The sequence below is a fragment of the Colobus angolensis genome, unplaced genomic scaffold (genome assembly GCF_000951035.1).
Source record: "Colobus angolensis palliatus isolate OR3802 unplaced genomic scaffold, Cang.pa_1.0 Scaffold192, whole genome shotgun sequence".
In the NCBI taxonomy this organism is placed as follows: domain Eukaryota; kingdom Metazoa; phylum Chordata; class Mammalia; order Primates; family Cercopithecidae; genus Colobus; species Colobus angolensis.
The window spans coordinates 552713-565897 of NW_012115066.1; the positions used below are offsets into that span (position 1 = coordinate 552713).

Sequence of the window (13185 nt, forward strand, 5' to 3'; positions counted from 1 at the left end):
AAAAAAAAAAAAAAAAAAAAAAAAAAAAAAAAAGATTTTGCTGAATAGAGCTGAGAATCCTGAACCTGACTCCATCACAGTTCTGCTTTTCCTTGGAAAAAAGGCTTTTGGGGTGCTATGTGAGCTCCCCCAATTCAGTGAAGTTCTATCAATTCCATTAAAACCTGACAATTTAATCCTCAAATGGACAGCACACAGAGAAGAAAGGGTCCAGAAAAAAAAAGTAGCTTAGGCCTTGAAGGCATCTGAATATATAACATTGATATAACAAATACTCAAAAGGAACTAGAATTTTCTATCTAAACTTTTAAGTGATTTTTTTAGACCCAGCACCCCTCCAGAGCTTAATCTATGGAATAAGAAAATTCTTTTTGGTAACTTCAGAACAAAAACCAAATAATCAAAAACACTGGAGTTTTACATTACACTGTGTCCTGTGTTCAGGACCTGGCCCAGCTTTGCAGGTGGGCCCATTAGTAAAGATGTGGTCTTGATACTGAAGAAATTAAATTCCCTTGGGGAGTAACCCAAAGATATCTACCTGCAATGAATTGTATGGTCAGGCTTCAGGGAAAATCTCCCCATGGTGTTTTTTGTTGTTGCTGTTGTTGTTTTTAATTTTTAAAATCTCTATGGCATATTTTCCAATTTCAGTTTACTTTTCTGCTTAGCACCTATGGACATAATTCAACATGATGCCCTCTTTCTTCTGGAGGGGTGCGATAACTGCTTGATAATAAGCACCTTTTCATGCTTGTTGAGAATGTGGTTAATGATTCTAAACTCGATTTTCATAACTTGTAAAATAGAGTATAGCTCTGAAAACAGTTTTGTGTTATTTGGGTATCAAAATAAAATTTGAAACAATTAGGATGGATTTGCAAATAACCTTTCCACAAAACACATTGATTCAGATTTTGTCATGATCCTTCTGTTAGGTGCATCTCCTATTCCAGCCCTAACAGATTGGGTGACAATATCAGGGTGCTGGTGGATGTACGCTTCTTTCTTTCCAGTGTGCTTCTATGATGGTGGCTGGTTACCTGTGGTGTCTTATTTTCTTTCATTGGCTATGAATGGCTTGCTCATGACATATTTTGTATTTGATAAGAATACTATAGTGTTTGATAAATATTCAGAAATGTACAGCTAAAACGTATGGCTATTCTAGGTAGATAATATTTTTCGGAATCATTTACAGGAAAGCTCTGGCTGCTCAGACATTTATTTCCCCACTGAAATTACTAACAACATAAAGTGATTATCACGGTATAACTTTCAGTTATCTGCCTCTTCATCCTGAGGATCTACAAATAGCACACAGTGACTAAGTCCCTGGGCTTTCAAGTGCAGAGGGATACTACAGACTGCATGGATGGGCAAAATGGCGCCTTTGGTTATCCTCGGTGAAGGGCTGGTGTTTTCAAAGCTGTCCTTCCTACTGCTGCAGCTTCTTTGACTGTTTTATCTGGAAGGTCTCATGTTCTGAACCCCAAGGTATTCTATGACAGAATGCAAAGGACACTGAGATGCTTACCAATATGGCTGAATTAAGCTGAAGGCACCCTCCGCTTTCCCTCCATTTCCATGCTGCCATCTATACAACCTGGTATAGATGATTCATTGCATAGTCTACAGAAACAAGACTATACGCGAGACAAGTGGCGAAGGCTCAAGAAATAACATTTTTCTAATTGCTTCAATCATCGTTATCACAGTTTCAACCACACCACGGGTTTTTGACCACACAAAACAGAACAAGGATTGGACCCAGTGGAACCCAAGCCATTCAAATCCGGAAGTGCTACTTCAGACAACCGCAAGGATGACTGGTAATGGGTTATGCATATTTAATGAAAGGTTTTTTTCCCCTCAAAGCCTATGACGCTGCAAAGGTCAATCATCGGGACACAGTGGGAAATTTAGCTAGTATCTCATCAAGAAATTCTTAGTGGACTTTCATGAGGATACTTAATTCCATTTAGGAGTGATGTATCAATTATACCATGTGGGTATATTTTTATGTTGCTTCATTATAAAAATGAATATGTTTGAAGGGTTTATGGTGCTGCCTTTGACAAACTGATCATAGTGGAATAATAAGGGAACATGAAGAAATTCCAAGCCCATTGATTTTCTCTTGAGACCAATTAGGTAAAGTCACTCAAAATTTTTGAGAGTGGATGCTCAGAGATAATACTTTGGCATAGAATTGTTAAATAGCATGCACTTTAATGGAAGAACAGAATCATTAAACGTTGATTGATAACAAGTCACAGTGTATTTAACCATCATCACAGCAGATGTAGACAGAAATGGCACCACTGCTCATGAAGGGAACTGGAACCAGGAAGCACATCCTCCCCTCATTCACCATGAGCATCATGAGGAAGAAGAGACCCCACATTCTACAAGCACAAGTAAGCAAGATGGCGGTCGGCAGTTCTGGGTTAGATGAGTTAGTGAAGACATTCCAGCAATAGGGAAGATTTTGTTTAGAAATTGGCCACATCTTCTATTTCCACTTAGTAATTTCTTTTATTCTCAGAGCCTGAAAATCTGCCAAACTTGCACACAAATTTTAAAAATTGGAAGGAAAATGATAACACTTCAGGTTGCCCAAAGACCAAAATGTTTTAAGAAGTAGATCTAGATACAATTTTTGTGTTAAAAGTTCCTAGAGGTTCCATTTGGGTAACTTGTGTGTGTTTATGGAAATGTGTGGCAAAGTGTGTTCTTTTGGTGCTTAGTAGTGAAATCTGGAAAGAAAGCTTATCAAGTGAATTGATCTTTGGAATCCTTATTTCCTATGAAGATCTTTGAATATAGTCTCTTTTTTGCATTCTGTCCTTGACTGTTCTGTAGAAAGACGTCCCTTGTACTCTTTAGAACAAAGTTGGTAGCTCGTATGGTCTGCATTCGAATTCTACCACTGCTGCTTTTTCTGTTTTTAAGCCCAAGGCAACTTGGGGAAGGCTCTGATGCTCTTACTGTTATTTCTACCATTATGAAAACTTGTCAGTTTTTCTAAAACAATTTTCAAGTTGCAGCACTGGACTGTGAGAATAGGGGACCCCCTCACTCCCCAAACATAAGAAGTAAGTGCTTTTCTTCTTTTATCTGTCCCACTGAGATAGGTCTATCTTATTTGGAATAAGAGTATTTATTTTGGAAAACAGCTTTTTAGCATTTTTAAAATGATGATTTGACTGTCATTCTCACAGCCCTAAATACACCTAATGGGGAAATGTGAGCTATAGCCACTTAAAAACCAAAGGGCTTTGGGAATCTATGGCTTGAGGTGTGTCTTCGGACAACAAAAGAAAAGTTTCAGGTATCAGCTAGGATAGAGGTTAGACATTGTACTGAATATATCCAGCAGACCTTATATTCCATTACAAACCCCAGCAGATCTGATGTATGCATAAGGCTTATGGACTAAGTTAACAAGGAAGTCTAGGAAAAGAAAATACAGAGGAAGCATAAATCTCTTTGGAATAGGATTTCGTTCCAGTCCCTTAGAGCCCTAACAGTATATCTTAGAAATTGTTTTAGACAGTTTGTACTTAAAGACCAGAAAGCTACTTTAGAGACTTGGAAATAATGAGCCTATTGTCAAAAGGTGGTGCTTGGGGGGCACTAGGACTAGAGGGTAGGTGAAAATTCAGACAGAATGTAACTTGACAAAGAGAAGACAGCAACAACTGTAACAATTCTCTTATGAATATTTGCAAAACTCAAAGGGATATGATTGGTGACCTCTAGAAGAAAGTCAGCCTTCATCTTTTACAGTAGAAATCATATGTTTTGTGAACCCATTCCTATTTAGGCTGAAAACAATAAAGAGTTATGGGCACTTTAAAAACTCATTAAAGTAGTGATAGAAGGAGTATAGAGTCCTTCTATGCAGTCACACACATACACTTCCTTATTTCTTTTATTTAAACTTTGAGTAACATGGCAGTCTATGTTTGGGTCAATGTTCCCTTTTATGTAATTACATTCAGTGGTTTTTCTAACTTCATTATTGGTTGGGAATTGGCGATTTAGTCAGTGGTAGGTAAAACTTAAGATTTTGGCTTTTTTTTCCCCTCCCCCTGGATAACCAGTTAACCCAATAATGGCTTGGCCAATGTAAGGGTAAAATGAGGACTGTTTTATTTTTTAAATGTCATTGCTGTTACCAAATCACACATATCATTTTCTAAGATAATGAAATACAACCATTTTACAAGTTGCAAAAAAATACTCTGACTTGGCAAGTTAATAGGCTCTCATTTTCTTGATAAAACAAAATTGTTTTAAGTTGCTATAGTTAAAAATATTGGTGGCTTTCTGACTTTTCCTGAAGGCACCTTGATGGAATTTTATTCTGTTGATTTTGTCCTTTTTAAAATAATGGTTGAAAATTTAAGCCTGTCACACACTATTATTTATATAATGCCTCAAACTGGCTTGGATAGTTTTCGTCAACTGAATTAATTTTGTTAAAAAGTGGTTTTAGCAATTTTAGGCACCATGTGAACATTGCCACATAATGTGTTAGTGAAATAGCATTCAAGCCATCCCAACACCTTTCCTGCTGGGCAAATCCACTGCTGGTGCATTTCCAGTGTGTGCAATTATGGGTTACATGACCACCATTTGAGACGGTCTCCTAATGCGCTGATCTTGTCAGTTGTTATACAGTATTTTCCTTTCATCAGAATGACTGGAGTGAAGAGGTTATTCTTCGAATGGTTTTCTAAGACAGGGTATGTGAAGCCATACACTACAGTAAAATAAAAATAATGGTAACTCATAGAACTCTGAGAATTCAACTATGGTCTGCTTGGTCCTATGGTTTTGAACAAATCAAAACCTCTTTGGACCACAATGTTCCCATCTGAAAAATTAAATGTTTGGATCATTTTATTTCTGATATCCCTTTCAGAATATCAGTGGCCTGTTTCCTTGCTGCTTTTCTTTTCCACCTTCTGGTCCCATGTGTATCTGCCCTTAAAGGAGAAAGATATGTTGACAGCTATTGGCAAGGAAAATAGACAATTATGTCTCCCAACTGATATTCTTCTCACAGTCCAGGCAATTCCTAGTAGTACAACTGAAGAAACAGCTACCCAGAAGGAACAGTGGTTTGGCAACAGATGGCATGAGGGATATCTCCAAACACCCAGAGAAGACTCCCATTCGACAACAGGGACAGCTGGTAATGGGTAGTTTAACAAGTAAATTTGGATGGCAACTTCCTTTTGGGTTAAATGGTAGACATTGAGGACACTGAACAAAAGGACATTGGAGGAATTGTCACAAGATGTTAGGTTACTTAATAAATTATGCTGCAGTTAACACAGAGCCAAACCTTAAAGGCTCATAACAAGTCACCTGAACAGGAATGGATACAAGCCAGTTACGAATAAGAACAGGAAACACAGAGAACATGTCCTTGAGCATGTCTCTTTCACACCGAGTTCTGGGCATTATCTAGTGAGATTGTAGCGGAGGCCCTGATAAAATATTCCCTTTTGTCGTATAAAGGAATCTACTCTAGAATATGGGTCCAGACTTTACAATGTGATTCTGCAAAGTGTGACTTGTGAGAAAGCATTTTGTCAGAACTCCAGTGTTTGAAGAAATAGAGCCAGACATTATGTGAAAAATGACACCTGTCTGACGTCATTTGGCTCTTTGGCCATGCCTGTTTGGTAATTTGTCTTTGAGTATAAAAAAGCCATCTTCTCTATTCTTGAACTGTGAGATTATGGAAATTGGAATCAAGTCTTATCATCATCTCTAAGTGATACCAGATAACTTGGCTCTGCAAGCTCCCATGCAGGATTTTTTTGTCTGTGTGACATAAGTATTGAAATGTGTCCTGCCTTATAAAGAATGTGAATTCCATATTCTCACTTGGTATCAGTGAGAAATATTCCCATATTTCTATTTGCAATATAGAAGATAATGCATCATGTACTTCTGGGGCATGGCAAGTTCTGAATGAATTCCTGGCAGAGCAATGGATTCTGTGACTGTCTATGTGGTGTGGTTGTTGCTAAGAGGATGCTGTTGCAATCTTTTCTACCTATACTTCTTCACTGGCTCAGAATGAAGCAAGGCATGTGCTGCTTTCTTATATGTCATTTATGCATATTCTCACTTGGTGTCAGTGAGAAATATTCCCATATTTCTATTTGCAATATAGAAGATAATGCGTCATGTACTTCTGGGGCATGGCAAGTTCTGAATGAATTCCTGGCAGAGCAATGGATGCTGTGACTGTCTACGTGGTGTGGTTGTTGCTAAGAGGATGCTGTTGCAATCTTTTCTACCTATACTTCTTCATTGGCTCAGAATGAAGCAAGGCATGTGCTGCTTTCTTATATGTCATTTATGCCATAAATCCCATTGTCAGCTAGTGCTTCTAACGGATTCCATTCATGCTTTTGAAATAAATGGCTTTTGAGATAAAGTCATTTCATATTGATCGCATGGAAAGCTGTTACCTGATTCCTTTCCTGAGATCACTTCCAGCCTAATGTGCATTCGGCTGGAATATGGTTGTCTCAGAATAACATAATGCACTCGGGCTTTTATACTTCTGCCGTTAGGGTACTGTGGCAGCATGGCACAGGTCAAGAACGACTCCTTCATCTTCCTTTGATGTGTGTAACTCATCCTCTCTGCACTGCAGGAGTTGTTAATGCTTTTGTGTCCTCCAGTTCACATGCTCTGATTGCTAAGAAGAAAATGAGCATGAGTGAACCCAAACCTGCTGAAACATTCTGCGCTTATGCAACTTCCTTGCCCTCTATACAAGGAAGATGGTTTCATTGTCTTGTCTAGAGAGTAAAGTCTTTTTAAACAATAAAATCAGTGTATCCCTGACCAAGCGTCCATTAACACTTTGGCAATTGCTCCAACTGTATGGTCTCAGCAGCCTCAGCTCTTACCAGCCATCCAATGCAAGGAAGGACAACACCAAGCCCAGAGGACAGTTCCTGGACTGATTTCTATGACCCAATCTCACATCCCATGGGACGAGGTCATCAAGCAGGAAGAAGGATGGGTAATAGCCTCTGAGATTTTTATATATTCTGTTTTTTGAAATCCATTGACTGCTGACTATTTTTCTAGAAATATACCCTAGGTTTAGACCAAACTACTTTCCTGAAGGACTTGAGGTTCTTCAAAAATTAGTTTTCTTGGTAGGAGTGATACACATATTCACCTGAATATGAAGTTCCGAGCTGAAAGTAAAGAATTTAGCAGGAGAGTTGGCAAAAGAAAACATTTATTGTCAAAATATATCTGTGTGAGGCAGTAAGTAACAGACGTGAAATGAATGTTGCCAACAATAAATGCTAAAGAAATTCTGAGAACCCCTCCCCGCCCACCACAGCATCACAGAAAGGTGAATTGGATCTGGTTTATGAAAAATAAAAAAACCCTGGATAGTCAGAGAAAGGAAGTGGGTGCTGGGGGGTGGGGGGCAGTTTTCCTAAGAAGGAGAATTTAAGGAGAAATGTGAAGGAAGAAAAGCCAAGGAATTAATATGTCAAGTGACTAGATCCATTTTTCACAAAGGAAGATGTGTTTGAATGGCTAGGCAGGGGCCATTATGTTGAGTGACTGAAGTACCATAGGCAGACCCAGCACACATGAGTTTGCACATGGCAGCTGGAGCTCTGAGGAGCTGGAGCTCTGAGATATGGGGGGAAACCAAGCCAGGCAAAGATCTTCAGAATCAATATTAAGTCTATGTACTGATGAAGAGAAAGCGATTCCATTAAATTAATGAACATGTCAAGGACAATACAATTGGCTTCAACTACACAATGGTATGATAACTCTTGAAGGACTCTACTTCTAAGAGGAAAGATGAACAAGAGTCTAGAGCCCATCATCAAGTGGGACTTTTTCTGGGAGAATATCCATTTGTGGTTTTGATTCAGGTTAGCACTTGCTCTTGTTTGAAATCTGGGATAGTAGAGTCACCACATTTTTGTCCTACAAAGATCTTGAATATTTTAGTGTTGAATATTTAGTGTTGAATCTTGAATATTTAGTGTTGAAAGGCTGCAGTGCAGACGTGGGTACTCAGTATTCTGGTGCTTTGCTGGAACTGCTTAAATCTCCCCAGAGGCAGTGGTGTGGATAGACTTTGACTGAATTGAAGAGCCAGCAATATAGATGGGGTTTATAAATTGTTTGGCCTCTGTTTCACTCAAGACTTCTTATTTCAGCAGAATAGATCTGTGATAACTATTAAAAACAACATTTACAAGTATTTCAGTGAAATTTCTGCACTACTCAACATTGTACAAGTTAAATTTTAAAGACCGCTTATACTTGGGTTTTGGGGAAGAATAATTCAATGACATCCACTGCTTCTTATTTCTTGCCCCTGTATACTTTCTGTAACTCCACCCAGGTGGTATTGAATGCTGATTTTGTGTTTGTTTGCATTTTCACTCTGTGAAGAGAAAAAGACTAAAGGGGGGAAGAGGGCTATTTTTAAAAGTCCCTTTGGTTGGTAAGGGGGAGGGGATAAAATGGTGCCTGAGCCAGCACACTTTATCTTTTCTCCATGTGTCAGATTGCATGTTTCTATAAAAAAGGCAATGTTTCTGTCTCTCTGCAAGCTTTGAGTGTTCCATCATGCGCTAATGTAGAGTCCTTCCAGACTCAGCAAAAGCAAACACGAATCATAGCTTTCATATAACTCGACCCTTCAGGGAAAGTCAGTTACTTGTTGTGGTGCTCTTGATGAAACAATAATCTATCTCAGTTCTGGAGACATAGTCAGTATGTGCTTTCTTTCCTCTTGGCCAGATATGAATATTTTAAAAAATCAGTTGTAGACCATAAGCCACCTTCGGGTAGTGGGTTTGGGAAATCAAGCATTAACACTAACATTGATTCCTTCAGACATGGACTCCAGTCATAGTACAACGCTTCAGCCTACTGCAGATCCAAACACAGGTTTGGTGGAAGACTTGGACAGGACAGGACCTCTTTCAATGACAACGAGTAAGAATAACGATGCTCAGCCTCTTTATTGACTTGTATTCCTGCTTCATCTCTTACACCCTATTGGCGAAGATGCAGAACTTTGGTGGTGGAATGGTGCTATGAGGCTCACCTCAGCCCAGAGTGTGAAACTGTCTTCATTGTCTATATTTCTTGTGGAGGTCTCTCAAGCTGATTTTCCCTTCATTTCTTGGTGCCTTCCAGATTCAATGACTTTGTGTTTTTAAAAAAGTAGAACTCTATTGAACTCCATTTTCATTCTCTAAGTAGTTATGTCAGTGAAATACAAGCCCACTTCTAGGATGTCTCTATATTTTAACTGACCATTTCCTTTCAATATCCATCTTTCCTCCAGCCAGTGCAGAAGAGGGGTAGGACTGCTTGCATGATTGTAAAAAGACATTTTTGGGGCCAGATAATCCTAGAGATCGCATCAGTTCTTAGAGGAGAGGCAAGGCATGTTATGACAATCAACAAAGGTGACGGGATCCCTGGAACAACAACAACAACAACAAAAAATTGCTAGTATCTCTATCACTAAGAAATGTTCAACTTCTAGTAGCCTTAATTTCTACTATATGTGCAGGGATGTCCTAGAGATCAGCCTAAAGTCATTCATAATTTCTTTGAAGAATACAAAAGAAATCTAGAATTAAGAAGGTCCCATTTTACTGCTTGCCACACACAATGGGCAGAGTCCTTTATATGAGCCCTTTAGACAAAGGAAAAAAATCAGCAAGCATGTATTGATTGTCAGCAATGTAAATAGCACAGCAGTTAAGCATCAAAGGAGATGCAAATAAGCCTACGAATGGCCCTTGCCAAAGAAGGACTTATATTTCCATTTTATGTCACTGTTGGCTTTTGTTCTGACATTGGGCTTGGGATTTGGTGACTGTCTCTCTCCTGGGTTGTAATATTTGTTTGGTGGTGGGCATGGCTTATGGGTGTGCTTTATGAAGTTTTTGTACCTGCAACTCAGAGGTCAGTACCTTTCTTGAAAGAACACAAAAGAAATAAACTTGAAACAGTCCAAGTGATTTTAGATATGGGCAATGGTTCAACCTCAAATTTGTATATGTCACTGAGGGCCCTGTGTTTGCCCAGGCAAGCGTTTCCTTGGTGCAGTGATGAGAATCCCTATACACAGGTGAAATTAAAAAAAAAAAAAAAAAAAACTTAATAATGGAGTAAAATGGTAACTTTCATTTGATGACCTTTACAAGGTAGCTAAGTATTTCCTTGTATAAATTTGATCTGTGTTACTCGAGTAGGCTATTCTAGATAGGCTTCTTTTTCTTTTATGGTTACAAGTAGACTACAGGCTATCATAGTGTTCATTTTCCCTATAGTCACATGTCTTGACACACAGTTAGGTGCTCTTGATTACTGATAGGAGCATTGGGATTCAAATATTCTTTTTTCCATGTCTCTGTGTTCTCTGGTTTTCCTGAGTGACTGGGAGCAATGCTACAATTGCGCCAGGACAATCCAGGGTAGGCAAAGTTTTGGCTCATTCTTCACCTTGCCACATTACCTTTGATGATTATACTGAGAAATAAAGGGTTTTTGGAACCAACTAGGGGCAAAATAGAATTCTGTATATTTCTATCAATCAGAGGAGAATGGTGTGCACAAACCTTGGTCTTCCTGTGCACCTATCCATCTGACTCTACTCTAGCCAGATCTTCCCTGCTAGCAGATAACAGGATTTGTACCATAGCTTCAAATTAACACTGGATTCATCCCTCATTGAAACAGAGCAGAGTAATTCTCAGAGCTTCTCTACATCACATGGAGGCTTGGAAGAAGATAAAGACCATCCAACAACTTCTACTCTGACATCAAGCAGTAAGGATTATAAAATCTAGTTGGCTTCAGCTATTGATAAGAATCAATCAATTACGGGTACTTTTGCAGTGTCTTTGGTGGAGGTGCATCGATTAGCTGCTGTTACGCTGTTACTTTTAATCAAAAGGTGCATCTGGTGGTGGTTTTCTGATTTTCCTGTTTTATATACTCTTTGAACATTAAGTGCAAACTACATTTCTTAGTCTTAAAGGTTGGATTTCTTTCACTCTAGGGTTAGTGCTTTGTTTTAACCATAATGGATTGCTTATGTATGATTTATTTTATTTATCTATTTTTGTTAACTTGAGATCTTTCTAACTTTTTTATGTGGGCATTTAAATTTAGTGCTATACATTTTCCTCTTACTACTGCCTTAGCTGTGTCCCAGAGATTTTGGAACGTTGTATCTTTGTTCTTATTAGTTTCAAAGAACTTCTTCATTTCTGCATTAATTTTATCATTTACCCAAAAGTCATTCAGGAGCAGGTTATTCAATTTCCATGTAATTGTATGGTTTTGAGTGAGTTTCTTAGTCTTGATTTCAAATTTGATTGTGCTGTGGTCCAAGAAACTGTTTGTTATTATTTCAGTTCTTTTGCATTATAATTTATAATTGGCATAAATGTCTGATTATATCACTTTATATTCCTCACAATAATATTATTTTGCCTTTTGTCCTCTGGACCTACATGGTGCTGATGACTAAAAAGCAGTCCCTTCTGGAAAAGAAAAGAATAATTAATTTAGTAGCCTCGGGCCCTTGAAACCATGCATTTGCTATCTAATTGCAGGCAGCAAAATTTTATCTTTCAGTCCAATGGTATGTTCCCTCCACTTCATCAAAGATGAATCCAATTGAGAAAGAACTCAAGATTATCTATGACCTCAGCTGACTTCAAGGTCACAGTTTTAGTGACATAGCCTTACCTAATAACCCAAGCAGATGTTGCAACAAATGCCAATTTTGGGTATTAAGATCACCAAAATCTCTTCTGTTGAGTGATGTCCAGGTGGTGTCTATTGCAAAATATTTATTCTGTTCACAGTGTGACAGACTTCACTCTTTTGCTCCCTATTTATGGATAACAAGTGGAAAGCTTTTGCAGCAGTTGTGTGTTCTGGAGACAAGCACATGGTGGGTGGTAATCTTACAAATATGGGTTCATCACTGATTCCACCTCCACACAGATAGGAATGATGTCACAGGTGGAAGAAGAGACTCAAATCATTCTGAAGGCTCAACCACTTTACTGGAAGGTTATACCTCTCATTACCCAGACACAAAGGAAAGCAGGACCTTCATCCCAGTGACCTCAGTTAAGACTGGGTCCTTTGGAGTTACTGAAGTTACTGTTGGAGATTCCAAATCTAATGTCAATCACTCCTTATCAGGTAATTTGGCATTTATTATCTAGTTTGCTTTCTCTATACAGAGAAACAATATACAGTTTCATATTACAGAGGACATTTTCTGTGTAGTCTGGAATTGGACTAGTTTGTGATATAGAAATGTCTTTCATTATTGGTTATCAATTCTAGTGCAAATAAACTTGGGTATATTTTAGATAAAAGAATGCTTCCTTTTGCCAGTGTTTTTTCCATTTGTGTGTGTTTGCATGTGTGTGTGTGTGTGTGTGTGTTTGTGTGTACAACTTGGCTGTTATGATGGAATTGCTTTCTTTGTCTTATCTTGTGATATATGAAGTTGAACCACATGAAACTGATATTTTTGCAGGTCAAAATAGTCGAATTTTAGCAATTCCATTTAATTTGACTAATATATGCTACTTATTTAGTAAGGTTTTATTCTACAGGTGAATAATTTCTATATACTAGTATCTTTGCTCTGAAATTATTATCTGGTTTTGGTGATAGATTGATCAGTTTTACTTTTGGTGTTGGATAAACCTCTTCTAGTTCTGATGCATACTTAAAATGTTCATGATTTAATCTAGTATTAATGAATAGGGACCACTTCTCTGATTGTAATAGTGAAGAGAGGACTGAAGATAATTTATTCAATTAAGTTTGACATGAACCTAGAGTAAGTCTTTTTTTTCCTCAAATAAGTAGTCATCTCTGCTTCTGCTTTTCTTTGCTTCTCCATTTGTATTAAGAAATTAGCACTGAAGAGGGGAACTGGAAAACACCCACTTTAGTGAAGAAATAAGAAACAGATTCTGTCTTCCTAGTACTAGTTTTTCAATTGCTTTGTAACACAGTCACTAAGACATATTCAAGATTAGAGACTTTAGATATATAATTTTGAAGCAGAGATCTTCTCTCCTCCCCTAAAAAGAAAAATAA

The 13185-nt window shown here is 38.0% G+C and overlaps 1 protein-coding gene across 7 annotated transcripts in view; it reads left to right on the forward strand.

The window, feature by feature from the left end:
• CD44 (CD44 molecule (Indian blood group)) overlaps positions 1-13185 on the forward strand; it is a 92858-nt gene that overhangs the window by 59910 nt on the left and 19763 nt on the right. For 2 of the 7 annotated variants that reach the window (XM_011940708.1, XM_011940709.1), the window contains 7 exons: positions 1719-1832; positions 2304-2420; positions 5078-5206; positions 6932-7063; positions 8926-9027; positions 10789-10878; positions 12067-12270. The exons of 2 other annotated variants lie outside the window; for them this stretch is intronic. In XM_011940708.1, the coding sequence (XP_011796098.1) occupies positions 1719-1832; positions 2304-2420; positions 5078-5206; positions 6932-7063; positions 8926-9027; positions 10789-10878; positions 12067-12270 (888 nt within the window). Of the gene's footprint in view, positions 1-1718; positions 1833-2300; positions 2421-5077; positions 5207-6931; positions 7064-8925; positions 9028-10788; positions 10879-12066; positions 12271-13185 lie in introns of all 7 variants that reach the window. 3 more of the 7 variants (XM_011940707.1, XM_011940710.1, XM_011940711.1) reach the window with 3 other exon arrangements.